We start from the raw sequence: 22,921 nt of genomic DNA, 5'->3' as shown, positions 1-22,921 counted from the left end.
TCATTCAGCGCTCTCCTGCTCTGAAGCTTTCCCTGAGCTCTGAAAACAGGCCTGAGACTTCCATCTAATCTACAAAAGGAGCACTATCCACTGGTGCTGGCAGATGGACCGCTTGAGGTGTTAGATGATGATATATGGAAACATAAAAGGCAAAATTAAAATTTGCTCATGAAGCTTCTCTCTTAACCTTTCAATCATTCATTGCTTTGTTTGAAACATTCTTGCAATGGAATTGAGTTATAATTCAATTTTAAGTTTTTGGGTTTTTTTGGTAATCTTACTAATGCTTTTTCAACTGCTAACTCATCTACAAACAGTTATGTTGAAGAAAAAGACCAACTTGCAGTTGCTTAGAGAAAATATGGAAGTGATTCATCATGTATACATTTGTGAATTTTTGCTCAGGCCATAGGTTTTTTCCTCAACTTTGATCTTCAGAAGTACACTAGAGATACTTAAATAACAGAATATCCACATTATGTCACTCACAAGAATGGCTAAAAAGAAGGGGCCAAAGTCAGGTCAGTAACACTTTAATAAAATGAACGGAATCTGTTATAACAACAGCTTTTTATTACATGGATTCAAATGAACAGCAGACCAATCATGTTCCCTGAAATTCAACACTCACATTCAACAGAGGCCTGATAGTGCGCTCCTCAACGCTTGTAGTTCTAAGGGGCTTCCTTCGAATTCCCTTTACAAAGCCTTGCGCAAAGAAGAGGTTAAGCACCAGTAAGAAAGACTGTTGCTAGCAGTAGTTTTAGTCTTCATCATCTTCATCATGGTCATCAACAACAAACATGCAATTTCTTCCTTCTATGTACATGGCATTGTAAAATGGGCGCTACACTCTGCCTATGGTACAAAGTTTATAAATACAATATACCAATACAAAGTTGAAGCCATTAAAAAGAGCTTAATAACTACCAGGAGATAATTAAATCTGGGGTGTTGATGGGCTCTATGAAGAGATTTAGAAATGACACACAAACTCAAACATAGTAAACATTTTACTTGGGAAGGGGTGAAAGGGGGACTTCTTATGTGCTACGGGGGGTTTCTAAGTTGCTTCAGGCTTACTTTCTTTCTGCTATTATCTTTAAATACTGTAAAGCATTGTGAGCTGCGTCACTCTGGGCATTGCCACAGGAGATCCCGGAGCCATGACAGACTGTGATGGGACTGGTGGATAGTTCAGCGAGACACTGATACTGTCCATTGGCACTCAGCTCTTCTGCAATGACATTCAAACGGGACAGTTAAGACCAAGTGGATAGAAAGCAGATTCTCTGTGAAAGCAAGGTTTTACTATTGTCTTCCTTTAGAGACCCATGGTATAGGACTCTGCTTCCTCCACATCTTTATCATCCTTATACAAACAGACACCAAAACACAACTGATCAACTCCAGTAGCTCTCAAACACAACTGGGCTTCATAACCACCTGACGGAGCTCAAAAGAAATGCAGGCTCAATCAGACACACAGGGCTAGGGGTTGGAGTGGCCAGATTCTTGCATTTCCTCTTAAGAGCTCCCAAGGCAATTCTAATGTGTCTAGTTGAACAGTGTTTGCAAACTGAACCACAGTGGCTTTTTTAGAGAGGAAAAAACCATTTGCTAGAGAACTAGAGAGATTGTCTTCTTCCCTATGAAGTCTAGAGTTACTTTCAGTAGACATCTGAACCAGGAAATACAGGGTTCAGAGCAAGACTTCTCTCTTGCCTTCAATGTTCTTTTGTTATACATCTATGCAGATAGTCTAGTTCCATACTGCATATGGGTTAGGGTGTTTTAAAAATACCTAAACTCAGGAAACAAATGTTCTTCTCATCAACGGATCAATCACTGTCACTAAAGACGGTTAGATGACACAAGGGAAAGAGAAACAGGTGAGTTACAATTTGTTAAAAGTGGTCATGATTAAACGCTATTTCAGCTAGAGTCCATATAACAGGAAACATCCAGATACAGTGGAATGACTTCATGTGTGAAGAGGCTTTCTAGTGCTGGCGTTGAGGCTCTTTTGTTTTCTTTTAAATTGAGGTAAAATTCACATAACATAATGCTAACCATTTTAAAGTGAACTATTCAGTAGCATTTAGTACGTTCAGATATTGTGCAACCACCACCTCTCACTAGTTACACAACATTCACAACATTTCATTTCCCCCAGAAGAAACACCAGATACATCAAGCAGTTGCTCCCTGTTTTCCCTCCCCTGAAGCTCCTGGCAACCATCTTGGATTAACCTACCCTGGGTATTTGATATAAACGGTATCATACAACATGACCCTTTGTGTCTGGCTTCTTTCACTTAGTATGTTTTCGAGGTTCATCCATGTTGAAGCATGTAGCAGAACTTCACTTCTTTTCATGGCTGAATAATAATAATTGCATGTATATCCCACGACTGATTTATCCATTCATCTGCTTATGGACATTTGAGCTGTTTCCACCTTTTGGCTACTGTGAAAAGTACTACTATGAACATGTGTGTACAAGTATTTGTTCGAATACCAGTTTACAATTCTTTTGGGTATATACCTAGCAGGATTCCTAGGTCATATGGTAACTCATTCGAAGAGCAGCAAAATTCCTGTTTTCCACTGCAGCTCAACCATTTTCCATTCCCACCAGCAGTGAGGAATGCTACAATTTCTCTACATCTTTGTCAACATTTGTTATCTTCTATTTTCTTCATCATAGTCATCATCCCAGTGGGTCTGAATTAGTACCTCACTGTGGCTTTGATTTGCATTTCCCTGATGACTAATAATAGTGAGATCTTTTTGTATGCTTGTTGGCCTTTTGCATATCTTTTTTGGAGAACATTTAGGTTCTTTGGAAGGTAACTGCATGGACGTTAGGCCAAATTAGGGGCGCCTGGGTGGCTCAGTTGGTTGAGTGTCCAATTTCAGCTCAGGTCATGATCTCATAGTTCATGAGTTTGAGCCCTGTGTCAGGCTCTGTGCTGACAGCTCGGAGCCTAAAGCCTGCTTCGGATTCGGTGTCTCCCTATCTCTCTCTCTCTGCCCCTCCCCAGCTTGCTTTCTGTCTCTCTCTCAAACAAATAAACCAAATTAAAAAAAAAAAGGCCAAATTAGCTGTGGTTTTTAGATTGCTGTTCTATATTTACAAGAACTACTTAGTTCTTAAAATTGGTAAGATTCGTTTTAAAGGCATCATTAATTCATAATCTCAAAGGCCATCTTAAGTTTCCTTCTTTTCCCAGATTCAAAACTATCCATAGTCCTATTCATAACATGGCTTATTCATCTCTGTATCTTAAACACTCAACAAAGTGTAGATACTTACAAATATGTTTGTGGGAGATGCAGGAGAGAAGCATCAAAGGAAAAGACTTCAAAAGGGAAGGGCTGGAGAAGGTACAAGGCCTTAGGACATGTTTTTTTTTTTTTTTAAACGTTTATTTATTTTTGAGACAGAGACAGACAGAGCATGAACGGGGGAGGGTCACAGAGAGAGGGAGACACAGAATCTGAAACAGGCTCCAGGCTCTGAGCAGTCAGCACAGAGCCCGACGCGGGGCTTGAACCCACAAGCTGTGAGATCATGACCTGAGCCGAAGTCGGACGCTTAACCGACTGCGCCACCCAGGCGCCCCTTTTTTAAAAATTTTTTTTTTTTAAACGTTTATTTATTTTTGAGACAGAGAGAGACAGAAGGCCTTAGGACATGTTTACATAGCTGACCACTGCTGCTGCTGCATAAGGAATGCCTAGAGCCATTAACATTGTCCAGGGCGGATCCTCCTTCACACCTGACCCTTCCTAGTGTTGTAGAAACCAATTAACTCGAAATTCAACCTTGAAAAGCTAAGCCATTAGACTGATTAACACACTTGCTTAGCTGACTTTATGCACGTAGTCTTTAGCAATTATCCTAATAAAAAGAAGCTTCATTCTGGGGGTCTTCATTCTGACTCAAGTATGAGGACCTTCACTTAACTGCACTTTGTTTGTGGACTCATCTTTTGTGACTCCGGCCATACTCCCTGCAACATATTTATTGAATGAATCGTCTCCCATCAGCCATCTTTTCTGACAATGTGTCCGTACTAAATTCCCAGGTTCTGCATCATTTTCAGTATATTAAGATACTGCACTCGGGAAGTAGCAGACAATCAGAAGTTCTTTAAGCACCTAACCACCACAGCTAACAGCTCCTTCAAGCTAGGTCCCCATAGCCCACTGGGGATGCTATAAGGGATATCAAATTCTTCACATATTACACATGTTAAGTCAAGACACCAAACGCACATGCACACAGGCCACAAACACAGGTTGGCTTTATAAAGCTAATTAAAATCCAAACTGACTTGCTATGTAATTTGTCCACGTTTGTCTATCTAAGTGATTAAGAGCTCGAAGAAATCTAGAATAGCTGGGATGGAACAGAGTTATAAAGTACTTGTCCCCACTGATATCCTTGAATGGGCATATGGTGACAAAGTGGAGAGAAGGGGTCTGGCCCCCACAACCTTGGTACTTGTTCTAGAAGTGTGGGTGCCTTTTTATTTGTCAAGCTCTCCATCAGGGCTAGTTTAATAGACACAGTATCTGTGTCTAGGGGACTCCTCCCCTAATCTGACTCTACCACTAACTAGCTGTCATCTCAGGCAAGTTTCCGAACCTCTCCTGTGCCTTACTTTCTTTCCTTATATGTAAAAATAATAGACCTATTTCACAGGATTAGTTTGAGAATTCAGTTAAGTTGAAATATGTAATATCCCCACAACAGTGCCTGGCCTATAATAAAACTATAAATATGAGCTACTGTTTTTATTATTACAACTGTATAGATGATAGCTATTAGCATTATTTATAAGAATGGGACAGACAGATCAATGATAAATATTACTATTCTAATTATATATATGTATAAAATATGTATTTATTATAAATAAAAATGTATTTATAAATGTATGTGTGTGTGTGAAAAAATATATATATTTATATATATTATATAATATATATATATTTATATATAATATATATAATATTAATATATATAATAATATATAATATATATTATATATATATATTTATATATAAAAAATATATATATTTATATTTATAATCCCTGGTCAATGAAATAAATTATAACACAGGTTTTGTTTTTCAAATACTTTTTAAAAAGAAACAGGTTTTGAGGTAAGCTAAGGAAAAAAATCATACCTATATCCAAATATGTTATATTAAAACCTTGTTCCTTGGCGATTTCACTAAGCAGCTGGATGTAATCTGTATTTGGAATACTGAGGAGGCTTCTTTTCAGTAAGTTGATCTTTTCACCAGGAGAATTCCTCAAGGAATGCCAAGTACATCCTAAAGAATGTCCTACTACATTTGTCTGAAAAACAGAGATGAAAATTAAGACTTTTAACTCTGACTGGGCTCTAATGCTATGATATAATTAAAAGTATTTATTAGGCACATTTAATGCTCTACCAAGAGAGCGTGTTTAAATGGATACCATTTGGTTAAACTTCCCATTTAAAGTAGACAACACCAACAAGGACACTCTTAACAAATACCACAATGTTACAGAAGAAAGAAACACATACAATAATATACTGGAAGTATTTAAAAATACTTTTGTGTAGGACAAAGGTCTCTCCGCCAAATTTTCTGATGGCCACATTAAGATGTATGTTAAAAAAAGATGTCTTAAGAAATTTAAGAGCAGTATAAACCAACCTGCAAATAACTGAATCTGCCTAATGGAGCAATTTACAAATTAAAATAAAAACCAATGTTCTTATCTTCATGATTTCCTGTATTAAATACCAACCAATCATTGTAACTAACAGCTGTAGAGCAGAAAACAAACTGTAGAAAAGGTGCGATGTGCAAGTTAGGTTTGAGAAGAACAAGTCATTCAAATGAAAGGAAGGACGTCTAAAAGTTCTTATCAGACTTTTCCCAGATCCCAACCGAGCTTATGGTTTTTGTTTTCTTTTTTCCCCTTTTTTCTCCCTTATATCCATCCCTTTCTACCATGTTCGTTTATTTTTCTCAAATTGCTTTCATATAGTACGCCAAAAACAAAGTAGGGCAAGCTATTCTTAGTCTTATTTACTTTTAAAATTTTATTTTTTAATATAACTTGTCAAGTTGGCTAACATACAGTGTATACAGTGTGCTGTATACTGGTTTTGGGGGTAGATTCCTGGGATTCACTGTTTACATACAACACCCAGTGCTCATCCCAACAAGTGCCTTCCTCAATGCCCATCACCCATTTCCCCCTCTCTCCTATCCCCTCCATCAACCCTCAGTTTATTCTCTGTATTTATGGTTTGCCTCCCTTCCTCTCTGTTTATAACTATTTTTTTTCTCCTTCCCTTTCCCCATGGCCTTCCATTGTTTCTCAAGTTCCATATGAGTGAAAACATGTATCTGTCTTTCTCTATTTCACTTGCCATAATATCTTCCAGTTCCATCCATGTTGCTGCAAATGGCAGGATTTCATTCTTTCTTATTGCCAAGTAGTATTCCATTGTATATATAATCACACCTTATTTCATCAGTTAGACATTTAGGCTCTTTCCATAATTTGGCTATTGTTGAAAGCACTGCTATAAACATTGGGGTACATGTGTCCTTTCGAATCAGCACTCCTGTATGCTTTGGATAAATTCCTAGTAGTGCCATTGCTGGGTCATAGGGTAGTTCTACTTTTAATTTTTTGAGAAACCTCCACTCTGTTTTCCAGAGCAGCTGCCCCAGTTTGCAGTGCAACAGTGCAAGAGGGTTCCCATTTCTCCACATCCTCACCAACATCTGTTGTTGCCTGAGTTGTTAATTTTAGCCACTCTGACTGGTGTAAGGTGGTATCTCAGTGTAGTTTTGATTGGTATTTCCCTGATGATGAGTGATGTTGAGCATCTTTTCATGTGTCGGTTGGCCATCTGGATGTCTTCTTTGGAAAAGTGTCTATCCACATCTTCTGCCCATTTCTTCACTGGATTATTTGTTTTTTGGGTGTTGAGTTTGATAAGTTCTTTATAGATTTTGGATATTAACCCTTTATCTGATTTGTTGTTTGCAAAAATCTTCTCCCATTCCATAGGCTGCCTTTTAGTTTTGTTGTTTCCTTCACTGTGCAGAAGTTTTTATGTTGATGAGGTCCCAATAGTTCATTTTTGCTTTTGTTTTCCTTGACTCCAGGGACATGTCTAGTAAGAAGTTGCTGTGGCCAAGGTCGAAGAGGCTGCTGCCTGTTTTCTCTAGGATTTTGATGGTATCCTGTAGGTCTTTCATCCATTTTGAGTTTGTTTTTGTGTTTGGTATAAGAACATAGTCCAGCTTCATTCTTCTGCATGTTGCTGTCCAATTTTCCTGACACTATTTGAAGAGACTTGTCTTTTTTCCATTGGATATTCTTTCCTGCTTTGTTGCAGATTAATTGGCCATACATTTGTGGGTCCATTTCTGGGTTCTCTATTCTGTTCCATGGATCAGTAGGTCTGTTATCATGCCATTAATATACTATCTTGATGATTACAGCTTTCTAAAACAACATGAAGTCTGGGACTGTGATGCATCTAGCTTTGGTTTTCTTTTTCAACATTATTTTGGTTATTCACGATCTTTAAATAGAATTTCATATTCCTTAGTTGGAAATTTAAAATTTGGTTTTTAAAAAGTATCATTCTTTGATATAGTAATTGCAATAGGAACAAATATATAATGAAAAATAGTCTCTTTTGCTTACTATCTCTACCCAGGAAACTTATGTTGCCCTCCCCAGAGGTACTTAATGTTGAAACATTTCTTCAATATCCTTCTATAACTGTTCTAAATTCAAGCACACACAGTCTTCTTTTCAAACAAAAATGATAGCTTACTCTTCTACATCTTGTTCATTTTTCTCATGTCAATGCACATATATGTACTATATTTATCTTACCAGTCTTCAATTATGGGTTTTAGGTTATTTCTGATTTCTTGCTTTTACTAACAATGTTACAATAAAACTCTTTTGCACTTGGATGTCTTTACCTGTAGGATGATTTCTAGAAGTAGAACTGAGTCACAGAACATGTATGCTTTTAATTTTGATAAATACTTCCAGACTGATTTCTAAACCAATTTATACCTCCATCAACATTCTTGGAGGGTGCTTGTTTTCAGATACCCTCGCCAACAGCAGGTGCTATCGAACTTTGTAGGTTTCATCAATCTAAAAGGTGAAAATAGTATCTAGTTTAATGTCCATGAATGAAGCTGATCATTTTTTTTTAACCATTTGTATTTCTTCTACAGGGTTATCTTTTTTATTGATGTGTAAGAGCTTTTTATGTGGTACAGAAAACAGTCCATTTATAGATCAGTGTTCCAAATAATTTCTTCTTATTCTTAGATTTATTTACAAATTTTACTGCCATATAATAATAGGTTTTTATGTAGTCAAATTTATAAATCTTCTACTACTTTATAGCTTATAGGTTATACTAAAATATTTTTCCCTATGCTAAGAATTTTAAAAAGGAAAGCTCTTCCAAGTTTTCTCATACTTGGTTTCAATTCTTATGGTCACACTTTTTTTGTTTTTTTAAATTTTTTTTTTTTTACACGTTTATTTATTTTTGAGAGACAGAGAGAGACAGCATGAGCAGGGGAGGAGCAGAGAGAGATGGAGACACAGAATCAGAAGCAGGCTCCAGGCTCCGAGCTGTCAGCACAGAGTCCGATGTGGGGCCCGAACCCACGAACCGTGAGATCATGACCTGAGCCGAAGTCGGACACTTAACCGACTGAGCCACACAGGCGACCCATGGTCATACTTTTTTTTTAATGTTTAGTTTTGAGAGAGAGAGTGAGAGCAGCGGAGGGGCAGAGAGAGAGGGAGATACAGAATCCAAAGCAGGCTCCAGCTCTGAGCTGTCAGCACAGAGCCTGTCAATTCTTATGTTCACATTTTTGATCCATCTGAAATTTATTTAGATATAAGGAATAAGGGAGCAACCTAAATATGTCACACATGCACAGGTATATACAGCTTCTTCTCCTTTCCTTCCTGCAAATGTGGCTGTTAAATTACTTCTACATTATTTATTGAATAATCCATCCTCTTGCCCATTGATTTGAAATCTCACTGTTATCATATCCTATACTCCTATATGATTATGGTCTATACTTGGGTTCTCTATTTTATCCTTTGTCTATTCCTGTACCGGTACGTGTTTTATCACTATAGATTTACAGTATATCTGGTAAGGTATAACCCCACCTTCGGCACTCTTTCTTTTCAGTTTTCTTGGCTATTCTTGAGAGTTCATTTTTCCAGATAAATGCAGTAAAGCTGTATTGAGATCCAAAGTGAATTCCAGTAGATTTTTTGTTTGCTTGTTTGTTTGGTTTTTAAAGTTTATTTATTTTGAGAGACAGAGAAGGAGAATGAGCAGGGGAGGGGCAGAGAAAGAGGGAGAGACAGAGAATCCCAAGAAGGCTCAATGCTGTCAACCCAGAGCCTGATGGCTTGATCTTATCAACAGGGAGATCATGACCTCAGCCCAAATCAAGAGTCAGATGCTTAACCAACTGAGCCACCCAGGTGCCCCAAATTCCAGCAGATTTTGAGACTACATTACCTTCTTAAGTACTATATTAACAATATTGAGTCTTCCTATTGTTAATAAAGAAACAGCTTTACATATATTCAATTTCTGTTAAATCCTTCAGTAAAGTTTTAAAGTTTTTTTCACATGGGTCCTGCACATGTCATTTTACGTTCATTCCCTGGCACATTATCCTCTTTTCTATTGTTGAAAATAAGATCTCTTTTATTCTACCTCTTAATATCTATAAATAAACTGTTGATTTTTTTCAAGTACACTTTAAAAAAGATTTCTGTTTTACTATAAAATGATCAATGTTACCAAGCTCCATAACTTTTGTTAAGTAATACACACACACAACAAAAAGTCAAATAGTACAGAATTATAAAAGCAATAATCCTGAGCTTTGCTCCATCCCTACCTTTGGTCCCCTTTCCAGAAGCAATTTTTAAGTATCCTCTTTAATTATTGTGGTGGTTACTTTCATAACTGTAAATAATATGAAAAGCTATTGATTTTATTAATTTTATGATCAATTACCTTGATAAATTCTCTTATTCTAGCAGATTTTATAGGAACACAATCATATTATTTTCAGTTAATGATCATTTATATCTCCTTTTTTTGATTTTCAACCTCTTATTGTTTTCTCTTGTCTAATTATATTGATTGGTACCTCTATAACAAGGTTCAAAAAATGCCATTAGTGGATATCATTGTCATATTTATGAAATTAATGGGAAGGGATGTAATAAGTAAATACATAACTATGATTTTGATTTTTTTTTGAGGTATATATTTTGAATCACAATAGGGATATGTTAATAGTGTTTATCAATGATTGTCAAGTATCTTTTTGGCACCCATTGGGAAGATTGTTTTTCTCTGACCCATTAATGTGATTAATTATAGTAACAGATTTACTAACCTTGAAATATCCTTGCATTCCTGAAATAAACCCAACCTCTCTATGGTATATTATTCTTTTATTGTTCCACTGAATATATTACTAAGGTTTTTCACTATAAGGGAGATTAATCCATAATTTTTTTCCATCAGGATTTGCTATTGTCAGGTTTTGGTGTTAGTGTTATTGTTGTTTTTGAAAAATAAATTTAGAAGCTTCCCCTATGTTATAGACGTATTGCCTGGAAGAGTTTAAATGGCATTGGAAATTACCTCTTCCTTGAAGATTTAACAGAATTCACCTATAAACCAATCTGTGCTTTGTGATTCTGGTGTCATCTCTGATCCAATTTTAAAAGAAGTGGGTGCAATGTTTTATGTTTTTCTATTAAAAAGGTAAAACCAAAATCATATTAATGTGTATGTCTTTGACTTTTTTTCTCTAAGAATGAGCCCTTATTTTATCATAAACTTGGCACTGCTATAATCTTCACGTCTCATTTCCTACCTCATAAACACTCAGATAATGAATGTACCACAAGATGTATCTATCTCTAAATATCAGAATCACAAGTAATATGTCACGTGTAGCCTAACCTCTTAAGCTTTACATTTGTTTGCCCAGCTGCCTACTATCTTTACTTAACATATTCTACAAACATTTCAGATTCAATACATTCTGCATTTAACTTACTATCTTCTCCCCCTTAAATCCCACTCATCTTCTGTGTTCCCCATATTATTAAATGGTGCCATCATCTACTCAGTTGCCAATCTAAAAATGTTTATTTCCCCCGTTTTCCTTACTCCCCACATCCAATCAGTTACCATGCCCCATTCACTTCGGTTTTCAAAATAATTTTTACACACTGACCATTTCAACTGCCACCAGTGTAGTAGAGGCCACCATCATTTCTCATCTGTTTCCTGTAACAATATTCTAGCATCTCTCTAAGACTTAGTCACTCACCACAGTGCAGCCGGTGATTCCACTTCTAATCCTGTCTTTCCCAGATTAAAATTCCTATGATTTTGCTCTGCCCTCAGGATAAAATTTAATCTCTTTACTATAATAGTCCCTTCCAGATTTAATCCCTCTTTGCCTCTCTGGCCTGACTCTTTGAGACACTCTCCTCCAAATTTATGCTCTATCCACACCAAATTATGTAGGGTTCCCGGATGGCATATAATGTATTACTCCTAGGTGTCTGTACGTGCTTTTTTTTTTCCTCTTTGGGTTTCTTTTCTCCTGTTCTCATCCTAAGGTCTTGACTTAGATATTACTTCCTGCAAGAAGTCTTCCTGAAACCCCTGGTCTTGGCTGGATCCTTCTCCTATGTTCCCGAGCACCCTCTCTATGGACCAGTTTGTTGGGGTCTTTTCTCTTTCAGTAGGCTACAAATTCCCTAGGGGCAGAAACTGTCTTATTCACAGTATGCACAGCACTTGACACAAAGTTTGGCACACAGTATGAGCTCACTAAATGTTTGGTGAGTGGATAAATGAATGAATGAACAAAGGCATGGGAATGCATTGTTAATTTGAAGGCAAAAATGGCACTACTGGCCTATCATTTTAGAATCCATCATATGATTTCGAATTTGATTTGGTCTCCCAAGCCCTCTCACCTAGTCACCCCGTGACAGCTAAAACTGGGGTGGTGTAGAACTCAACAGTGAGGAGATTTTTAAAAATTGCAACTCTGAGGTGTCTATACAAGAAGGAATCTAGGGAAGTTTCCTACAGTAAGAGCTACTTAATCACATTGACATCATAGGTGTCTTGATCATTACTCACTAAAGAAATGTGGTTCTCCGGAGAAATATTGCTGAATTTGGCAAGAAACTTCTCAGCAGCGTTTCTCTTGGCTTGTTTTTTTGATGCCCCCTTTCCTAAAAAAAAAAAAAAAAAAAAAAAAAAAAAAAAAAAAGTAGGTTTAGGAAAGAAATTAATGTCCACAGAGAATAATCAGATGTGTAAAATGTTGTTTTTGATGATTTTTATACACTATTCTTTTGCTGACCTGCCATCTTTGCTTGTTGTACCTCATACAACTGTTAATTCTTACATTTCTGAAGGCACTTCTTTGGCAGTTTATCTGTAATAAACTTTAACTATCTTTAATAGTTATACTTTGTGTTTGGAACAGCTCTATTTCCCTCTGCCTAGCTTCAATGAATCCCATTTGGTTTAACTGTGACCAAGCATTCAAATTTATCAAGGTACGTTTGAATTGTAACTCTTATCTCGATGCCGACTTCTTGCTTGTAAACTTCTATACACTGACAACTGTGTGGAATTTTTTTAACATGAATAAAAAGGGCTTAGGGAAGATAACTGCAGTTGAAAGACATCATAAGTATCATCTACTTCCATCTTTTTATTTTATAGATTTAAAACGTGAGGCCCAGAGGGATTAGTGATCGGCCTACCTTTGCACACCAAGGACTGCATCAAGCATGGGAGCTGAAGTTCCCACTTCTGGTTCAGTGCTTTCTGCATTGGTCCACACTGCCTCTCAAGGGCAAACAGTTGCTTACTATTTGAAACTACTATCTAGCCAAGGTAAAATTTCATTTCACGCCATTTTAAGAATGATAGAAACAGGCTGCAGAAGTGAAAATAGGAACCCTCACTAGTGCTCTATTAAGAGACTTTTTCCTTGTAGTTTCTGGCCTTTACAACATGGAAGTTGCTATCATTCAAAAGGATGATTTCTACTTTATTTTTATCTCACGCTAGTTTTTGCCACCTAGCCTCTTATTAATCATCTTGTCTTCAAATGTGATCTTCTTCTAGTCCTCCAATCTTCTACAATAGTTGTTGAAATTCCTAAGAGGTTCACTATTGCTTTTTTCTAAAATGATTTTTAAGTCACTAACACATCAGTGCAGACTGTGTAAAGGGTCAATTATTTGCTACTTTCCATTACAAGATTTTCCATGATTCTGAAAAATATCAAATTAATAAGTATAAGAATTCTTTAAAAAATTTTTTTTTAATGTTTATTTATTTTTGAAGGAGAGAGAGACAGAGTGTGAGCAGGGGAGGGGCAGAGAGAGAGAGGGAGACAGAGAATCCGAAGCAGGCTCCAGGCTCTGAGCTGTCAGCACAGAGCCCAGCACGGGGCTCAAACTCACAAACTGCGAGATCATGACCTGAGCTGATCATGATCGGACGCTTAACCGACTGAGCCACCCAGGCGCCCCTGAAGTATAAGAATTCTTAAGCCAAATATTTAACTTAAGTTCAATTGCAGAACGAGACAGTAGAACAGGAGTGTATCAATTTTTCCCCACAGAAATATTTGAAAGGAAATCACAACAGAAATTTCTATAGTCATTCATCATGTAAAAGTATTTCAAATGTCTTCAGTTTTAAGAGAGTAAAAAGAAGTAACTACCAGTTTCCATAAATGACTCGAGCCTGCAAATTGTGGTATATTCTCTCTTGTGAGCAGGTCCTCCCTCTTGGGAAAGGGTATATTCAGGAAGTCTCCAGCCATGATGAATAGCCAATTCCTAGAAAGTGGAGATGCGGCTTTAGTAGTAATTTTTCTATGCAATGGCTTAATCACATAAACGATAGTCTTTCATGATTTTGATCCCATTTCTAAGTTTGAAAGGAATAATGATATTCTGCAATGAAAAAATGGGGGAAGACCCTACATTCCCCATAAATACTCCAGCATTTTATATCTTGCAAGCCCACAATACTAAAACTGAAGCAGTTTACTGCTAGGATAGGAATGGTGTTCTTCCATTAAGCCATAGAGAGCCAATATCAAAGAGCTCATAGAGAAAGAGGAGCTACTATTGCCCTCTCGGGGAACATCAGTGAGGACATCTACAGGTCTCACTGTCATTCAGTTCCTAATGCCTCTCTTTCCTAGTTATAGACTTCCTGCCCACAGCTAGCTAACTACTGCATTGCAACAACAGCAAGATGAGCAGAGGCGGCAAACAGACAGACTTGGACAAAGCTGAGGAAAGATCAGGGGAGAACACTATGGAAAAACTCAGACAGCAAGAAAGGGACCAAAGGACTGGCTGGGTAATAGGGAGGGGAGCTGTCCAACAGAGCACATGGATAATCTGCAAGAAGGATATTCCGCATGCAGAAATTCAAAGCTGAGGTTTTTTGTTTGTTTGTTTGTTTTATAGAATAAGCAAATAAACTACTTCCCCTTTCTTGGGTTAGGCTACCCGATTTGGGTTCTTTATAAAGTCTTCTGTTCTAAACAGAAGTAGAAAGAGGTTTGTCACAAGAGTGGCAAGAAATATTCTTAAAGTATAAAACACTCTACCCATGTGCACTGAGGTCCTGTTGATCTCAAATGAGAATTCCACAAACCAAAGGCAGATACTGTATATGGAAGAAAATCCAAAACGTAAATAAATAGGAAAATAATTTCAAGTTAGTGCTGTAATATCTAATGATCACAACTGGGAAAACAAAATATCATACCATCTTATCTTTAAAATATTTATTCCTTATTTCAGCCCTTGTGATATCATCAATACATGACATCTTTCTTCAATAGACAACATGTTAAGTAAGGAAAAACTGTGCAACGTACCTGTAATGAACCAATAGGATTAAGCTGGTTCTTTGGTTGCTTAGAAGGGTCGGGCATTAAGGGGTCAGGAACTGCAAAGCTAAACATTTTTTTAAAGTGTTATAAAACAAAATACTTTTCCCCAAACTGTTAAATAAATGACAAGCATTTCCTATTTAATCCTCTATGCCTTTGCTCTTGCTTCTTCATGGAATGCTTTTCTTCCCCACCTGGATGAGAACATGATTTATCCATTATCTGAGATATATCTCAAATGCCACTTCCACTAAGAAACCTATCCTGTTACTCCAATGAAACATAATCTCTCCCTCCTTAGAACTGTTGACATTTGGGTTGACCCTTTCTTAGGCAAATTATATGACCATAAATTATACTCTTACAAATACATGTAATTTGTCCATCCCTCACCACACCTCTCCTGTGTTCAGACTGTCAAATCCTTGATGGTAGGGCCTATGGATTACTTACCTTCATAAGCCTTGTAGTGCTTTGTATATTATGTGTTCAATAAAAATGTATTTAAATAAAGCATACTAATGTTACAGCCACAAAAAGGGAAGACTAACAATTAGGAAATTTAGCCTGGTAAGGTGAATGATACAGGTCATAAAGTTGTTTTTTCCCCTCATATAATTATGGAAGAAAGATCTGTTTGTTTGGTTTTTTTTGTTTTGTTTTTTAAGAAGAAAGATCTGTTTGATATATCATCTGCTCTATGCTAGAATGATCCTCCTAAGACTTACATATATCCTGCATAAAATAGATGGCCTGCATGAATCTGGTTCCAGCATGTGGGGATTGTAATTAGGGAAAAAGAGAACAATCTCTTCTAACTAGTTTAAATTTACTAGTTAGTTGGGGGATGAGTGTGTAACACTGAATAAAGCTGCATTCAAGGTTACTATCACCTACAAGGCTGAAGAGTCATTTCTTTGGTGACAAAAGAGTTCAGTTATTGGCACTTCTTCAAGTTTCCTTTCCACCTGCCAGAACTTCAAGCTTTATATAGGCTGATGAGATATGAATATTCACTTACAATGCTGCACGCCGAAGCTACCCAAATAATTGTGATGGAGAAGTGAGAAAGTCTCTGTATTAAATCAGGCCACTTTAGCCCTGATTACAGCTTAGTAATTCCCATCTTATCTGTCAAGAAGCACAAATATATAGTAAAGTTTGTTAGCCTTTTTTGCTGACAAAGCGAAGTGCCCATGTGCAGAAAGGACACTACGTACACTCATTTCTACAAATGTACTCAACACTTTGGGTTGACCTTTGGACTGCACAGAAATAGCATGGTCACCACCAGCAAGGGGAGAATCCAATACCTGCCATGCCATTTTGGCATGTCTAGAAAGCCAGCATAAATCAACTATAACATATGACCCCAAAGAATCAAGAATCATTTTGTGAGATCTGAAGTTTGTCAATGCTTCATTCTAAACTACTCAAATGGTTTGGAAGAGCTTAGAAACGGGAGGAGCACTGCATGAGGACCTAAGTACGTGCTAAAGCAAAAGTTTTGAGGCTGGAGAAAAACTCATCCTAAATTCCCATGGGCCTCTGCTGTCAACTATGAGCAGATAAACCAGACTGAACTCCAAGAATAACTGAGTGCACGTAAAGAGAATCTGAAGGCTCAGCATGCCCCAGGACGTGTCCATCAGAAACCAAAGGACATCATCCAATGATACATGAGATGCTCCGGGACTAATACTTTCCAAAAGCACCTGAAGTGATAACACAAATTCATTTTGGAAAAATCATGTCAAGAATTAACATCCCCCTTAACATCTTCTTGTATTTGTTATACATTCCATAATAAAAGGAAATCTCTTTGTCTCCTTCTAAATTAGAATTCCTAAGAGTATTTTCCACTGATCTTTTTCCACTTCATTCCTTGTTTTCTGTAGTACAGAAGTTATTAAAGTCTTAATACAGTAAGATACTTGCCAGAAAAACTGGGGTTTTGTATTGTCGCATCCCAGTGAGGGGGGAAAACGCCTAGTTCACAAGAGCTTTCATTTAACAGTTAATTGGTGGACTGAATTTCTTAAGGATAAAGTCGTCTTTAATGGTGACAGGTTTTCACAAGGAAATAGAATTTTAGAGCTAAATACTAACAGCTGTTGACTTTGTTGCTTTTGTGACCATGTTCAAAATTTTAATCTTACCTCAGCCATGATATTTTTGAGCTGCAGAATACAAAGAAATTTAGCTCACCAAATACTTGCATTGGCTTTCAAAATGTTTATGGCAGCCTCTGCAGCTCTATGTTTCGCCAGCTTCTTACTTGTACCTTCACCTGAATTAAGGTTAAGAAAAAAATGTTTTTATATGCTGTGAAAATATGAGGCTTGCATAGCTGTTTGCATAATGCAAAACAAAGTCAGTACAGTTTTTGTATATATACACGCAGGTAATAAAAACATACTACATACTGTAACAAAATATTCACCATATGAAATTAATATATGAAAAACCCATGATTTTAAACATTTTACCTATTTAACTTTATGAATCCCTATATTAAAAAAATCTGTATATGTTTATTACATAAAATGGTAATGAAGTAGGCCATGCCACACTTTATGAAAAATACAACTTAGTATTTTACTTTTCCTTATTCCTAGAGAGAGAGGAAATTCTTCTGTAGCAAGAAGTTTTCTTCAAAGGAGCAGAGCTACTTATATCAACCCTATTTGACAGCAAAATGTGCACAATTTTATTCTAATCGTCCATCCTATACTGGATTAAAGCCCTGACTGGCTAAGCAGTCCTAGATACATGTTGGGTACAGTGGGAGAAGGTTTATACAGGTAAGATGAGAATTTATGTTATGTGTCTTTGATATAATCTGTATCTCTTGGTAGTCAATGGGGTGGCAGGGGGTAGGCCTGACTAATCACTGAAATTGAAGCCTAATTTCAGTAAGAAATCACACCTGCTAAATAGTAAATCCAACTAATTTCCTTCTGAGTTCAAACTAGGTGTTGAGAACCCTTCAAAAGTGGTACCAAAGTGCTGATGTCCATTTCTCCAGTGTGGAAGAAAGAAAAGGGATATGGAATGAATTTCAACTGTGACTCTCAAATGTCTGAGGACATACAACCCATATGCCTTTATCTACTAACGTAGGTATGAGGGATACGGTGGAATATGAAACAGAATCCCTGCCCTCGAAGACCACACAGCCCAGTATGGGACTTTGCCTGTAAATACGCATCTGAAATACAGTCGTATGTGTTAAACAAGCTTAAGTGCAGGGTGGAGGGGAAGCACACAAAAGGGGTAGCTCCTTTACTTGGGAAGGATTCAGAAAGTTTTCATGCAGGAAGAGAGAACTCAATGAGGACATAAAAGATTAGGAAAAGCTAGTAATGTGAAGAGAGTTGGGGGTTAGGAAGAGTATTCTAGGCAGAGAAAAGAACACCTGCAAAGGTTCAGAGGCAACACAGAGCATGGTGTTCTCAAGAGCTCCAATCAGTTGGTAGGTGAATGCTTAAGGAGATGAGTTTTGAGATGAAAGGCTACAGAGTTGGAGGGTAGGAAGGGAGATCAAAGAACAGTCTCCGAAATCTGTGCTTCTCAAACTTTAATGTCCCTAGTAATTGCCTGGGAATTTTGTTAAAATGCAGTCGCTGATCCAGCAGGTCTGGCATGGGGCCTGATATTCTAGAGCAGTTGCTTCAAGTGCCCAGGTGATACTAATGTTGCTGCTGATCACATTTTGAGAAGCAAGGCTGTTAAGTCCTATTAAGAAACCTGTATCTATCCAGAGGATGATGGGCAAACCACTGAATGGATTTAACAGCAAGAAGAACACAAAAAGATTTGAATGCCAGTGTCCTTTGAGGAATGGACAGCCTGAGACTAGAAGCTGAGAGAGCAACTGTGAGATAGCAGCTGTGGCCCAAGTGCGCGAAGACAGCGGCCGAGACACCAGTAATGAAAACAGAAGGGAAGGAGGCAGGTACCAGAGATGCTTAGGAAGTAAGACTTAGTGGAAGAGTGGGCAAGAGGCAGAGGGATGGGAAGGAGTCAAGAAAATGAAACCCAACACTCTACTATGAGCGAATGGGTGATGGTGGTGCCTTTACTGAGCCAGGGAATAGAGGTGGAACAGATCTAAGGGAAAAGAGATGGATTCAGTCTGGGCCATCCAAGTGAAGATGCCCAGCAAGCACAGGTTGGAAGACTGTTCTGTAACTGGGGCTGGGTTGAAGACAGATTTCAGAATTATCAGCCTTTAGATAGTATTTGAAGCTGTGGAGGCACATAAACTTGCATAGGAAGACAGGGCAGTGTGGGGAGAGTAGGGGACCTACACAGAATGGTTGTTGCCATAGGCTGTTAATCTTAAAGGGAAAAAGGCCATTTCTTTTCTTAAATTTTCACTGAATATTTAAAAATAGATCTGCTAAAGGAGTAATGCAATGATTGTATGGTTCATAATGAGTAAACTTGTAGCTGGCATTTACAGTCCACCTGTCTCATATAGACAAAAAAGCCTCAAGATTTTCTTAAAGCAGTTTCAAGGAAAATAGTGGATTCCAGACTTTCAGGGACCTAAGCAAATGATGCCTTTCATTTACCAGATGGTGCAACTCCAGCCTTCTTGTGGAATTGTTTTCTTAGCATTCTTCCAAATTTAGTATTCAATATTTTTTTGTGTTTGCAATTAAATATACATAAGAAATAGAATGCCTACATTTACAAATGGGCAACTTCAGTTATCATTTGTTCAAGCTCACAGACCATAATAAGGGGAATCTGAACTCTGAAACTTCATTGCTATGTGACTTTGGGCATGTTACTGATAATCTCTCTGAATCCGTTTCCTCATGTATAAAAAGGGAGATGAGGGGCACCTGGGTGGCTCAGTCAGTTAAGCCTCCCACTTTGGCTCAGGTTGTGATCTCATCGTTCCTGGGTTCGAGCCCTGCATTGGGGGCACATCGGGCTCTGTGCTGACAGCTCGGAGCCTGGAGCCTACTTCAGATTCTGTGTCTTCCTCTCTCTCTCTGCCTCTCCCCTGCTCGTGCTCTGTCTCTTTCTCAAAAATAAAATAAACATGAAAAAAACTGAAAAAAAAAAAAAAAAAAAAAAAGGAGATGACATCTTACTAAAACCTGTACAGGGTCAGGAACTAGAAGGTGCTATGAAATGCAGTATTTGAGCCTTCTGTCTTCCTCATTTTGTTTGGACACAGAATCAAGTGTGGTACAACGGGCCTAAAGTCCCAGATGGACACTATGGACAAAGAGAAGAGGCTCAGAATATTTTGGGATCAGGTCTCTGGGCATCTGCTATAATCTATGATACTACGAAACTTGTCAGCACCTACTGACCCAGCTATGGTTGCTCCAAAAACCTTTCCTGCTTCTAATTCTTGGAAAAACCGTAGGAGGATCCTAAGGTATGTTTCTAAGCTTCTCTTGGTGTCTGGAGAGGAGAAAATGAAGGAGCGAATCAGATGAAGTTGGAAAGTCCCCATGACCTGAGATGAGAGGTCTCAGTTTCAAGAGCCTGCTCCTCACAGCTGTCCCTGGTTTAAAAAGGGCACTTTTCCGAACTGAAAAGCAATACCAAGTCTTGCCGGCCAACCCACATGGTCATCGGGGTTAACTGAGCACACAGACCTGTGCAGGTTATGTCACCAACGGTTACTCTGAAGGTGAAAGTGGGTACGTGTATTTGCACATCGGATCTTTCACATTCATAAACCGGGATGTTCTTGGTCTTCATGCCGTATTCGTGTAATACTTGAATCGGTGTTTTCCCTGGCTTAGCTGTAATCATCTTCCCCAAACTGCAAAAACCAGAAAAGGTGTGCCTTGCATGCCAAAGCGGAGAGGGAAGCAGAAGCATACAGAGGCTAGATTTGACTGCTACCAACAGTGATGCGGGAGGCGCCGAAGCTCCCCTGAGGCCAGCACCAGCGATGGCGAAGCGCACCAGTCTCGCAGCCCCGCTGCGGCGGGCAACCGGCAGGGTGAAAGGGGCTGTAAGGAGACAACTTAAAAGCGGGTGGGGAGGATTCGCTCGGGTCTTGGGTGCTGCTACCTCTCAGGACCAACCCCACATAAACCCCCTCCCGGGCGGCAGCCGCGGGCCATCTCCGCCCACCCCGCGCGCGCACCGAGGCCGCAAGCGGGGCGGGGCCAGGCCGCAGACCCCGGCCCGCGCGCCGCCGGGAGGGCGGAGCTGAGTGCCGGCGGGTCCGCCCGCAGCCGCGCGGGCGAAAGCGCCGGGAGGGAGCTCTACCCAGAATGCCGCTGGAAAGCGGGCTCTCCCGCCCCGCCTCTTGTGCCCACCACTCCCGGCCCTGCCCGGCTTGGCCGCGACCGTTCGGGTGCTGACCTGAAGGTCCCGCTGTCCTCCCGCTCCAGCGGCGGGGCCGCAGCGCGATGCCTGCTCTGGGACATAGCGAAGAAAGGACGGTCTGGCGGCAGGCGGAAGAGCGGTGCCGAGCGACGTCCTCGCTCCCCGGGTCAGCCGGTCCCCGAGAGGAGCGCTCCAGCGGTGCCGCCTCCTCCGACTCCCCCTTCCCTCCCGGCTTGCGTCCCTCTTGCGAAGGGGACGGGCGAAGGCGGAGCCTCGGTGCAGCAGCGCCGGCCACGCCCCCTCGCTGTCTGGGCTGCGGGTCTTACTCTAAGGTGGGCCCCGCCCGCCGGTTCGCGGGTCTCCTGGGCGTCCGGCCCGCCCCTTTTCTTTCAGACTCCGCCCCTCTCCCGGTCCCGCTCGCTCCCGCCAGTACCCCGCTGTAGTCCCGCGGCTCCCGGGTGCTCGTTTCTCTGCTCCCCCCATGGCCTTGAGGAGGCCGCAGTTTTGTGTCCTTAAACAGGCGGTTTCCGGCCCGGAGAGGCGGCTTGTCGGTCGGCGAGCCTCACACTATGTGAAGACTGAGCTCAGCATTCTTGGTGGTGGGGCTGGGGGAAGTTAATCGGGGTTGCGTCACTTTATGAAAAAGATTTCAAAATTCTAAATGCAAAATTGCTACGGAGCGTCCCCGGGCCTGGCCCCTAAGCTTGCGATTCGCGGTCTATCCGCCCCTGAGGGCTTCGGTGGGCTCTCCCGATTCGAGGCCTGCCTGGAGGAGCTCTCAGGAATGTCCGGAGACCCCCTCCCGCCGGGTAGTCTCCATTGTATCTAGGCTTTCGTCTCGAGAGGAATGCGGGCCGACCAATTTGAGCAAGGCCCGTTAGGTGTAAACGAAGGCTTTTGTGTGGGCTCCAATTAAATGCTGTTTCTGCACACCTGTGTTGCTAGTCGTACTTGCGATTGCCTGGGATGCACCGCCTTTGGTGGAGATCAGAGAGCGACGGTGGAAGTGTCGCTTAGGGGTTTGCTAGGCACTTGGGAAATGACTCCCTGTGCTTTCTCTGTGTTGAAGATTACACTATGCTTTTCACACAAAAGGACATTATTAAAAACTTTTTCTTTTTGGTTTTGGTGGGTTTTTGTTTGTTTTTTGGTTACATGTGAGCCCTGGATGCTTGAAAGCAAATAAAAAGTGTTTAGGATCTAATCAAATTGATTTATATTATTTGAGGCTTGAATTAAGTCTATTCTGTCTTCCACTATCCCCTCTGTATATGTATGTATAGCGATTACTACTACTGTTAGGTTTTAATGAGTATCTTACCATAAATATACATAGCCACTATTTCAACATATATTAACATCCACAAAATTAGGGCAATACAATATTTCAGCACTCAGATTTGTTCCTAAAACTTATTTTTCGCCATGATATCCTAAGCCCAAACTTTATTCAGCTCTCTTTAAGGGTTGAGTAACAGATAATGATGATGAAACAAAATAAACGCAGTGCTATTTCAGA

The 22,921-nt window shown here is 39.5% G+C and overlaps 1 protein-coding gene across 6 annotated transcripts; it reads right to left on the bottom strand.

The window, feature by feature from the left end:
• Nucleotides 1–517: 517 nt before the first annotated feature.
• On the bottom strand, nucleotides 518–21,700 carry PRKRA (protein activator of interferon induced protein kinase EIF2AK2). Of its 6 annotated transcripts, XM_060621955.3 has the most exons (8): nucleotides 21,439–21,615; nucleotides 20,718–20,887; nucleotides 17,299–17,380; nucleotides 15,076–15,154; nucleotides 13,900–14,017; nucleotides 12,294–12,388; nucleotides 5,203–5,377; nucleotides 518–1,237 (listed from the first exon to the last, which is right to left on the bottom strand). In XM_060621955.3, exons 1-8 carry the CDS (start codon nucleotides 21,501–21,503, stop codon nucleotides 1,080–1,082), a joined length of 942 nt encoding a protein of 313 aa, XP_060477938.1. In that variant the 5' UTR covers nucleotides 21,504–21,615; the 3' UTR covers nucleotides 518–1,079. The 6 variants fall into 6 exon arrangements, with proteins under 6 accessions (XP_060477938.1, XP_060477943.1, XP_060477940.1 ...); XM_060621960.3 differs by lacking the exon at nucleotides 20,718–20,887 and having other exon boundaries at nucleotides 21,439–21,700; XM_060621957.3 differs by lacking the exon at nucleotides 20,718–20,887 and having other exon boundaries at nucleotides 17,250–17,380; nucleotides 21,439–21,551.
• Nucleotides 21,701–22,921: the final 1,221 nt, after the last annotated feature.

This window comes from Panthera onca, chromosome C1 (genome assembly GCF_046562875.1).
Source record: "Panthera onca isolate mPanOnc1 chromosome C1, mPanOnc1 haplotype 2, whole genome shotgun sequence".
NCBI classification, from domain to species: Eukaryota; Metazoa; Chordata; class Mammalia; order Carnivora; family Felidae; genus Panthera; species Panthera onca.
Note: the sequence above shows the minus strand (reverse complement) of the source record. Positions and strands in the feature narration are given on the sequence as shown.

Coding starts and splice junctions, on each gene's coding strand:
- PRKRA (XM_060621955.3), bottom strand. CDS start 21,503: ATGTCCCAGAGCAGGCATCGCGCTGCGGCCCCGCCGCTGGAGCGGGAG. Junction 17,381..20,717: donor TGGTGACATAACCTGCACAG/GTCTGTGTGCTC, acceptor ACCTTAATTCAG/GTGAAGGTACAAGTAAGAAG. Junction 5,378..12,293: donor CGGAGAACCACATTTCTTTA/GTGAGTAATGAT, acceptor TCTGTTTTTCAG/ACAAATGTAGTAGGACATTC.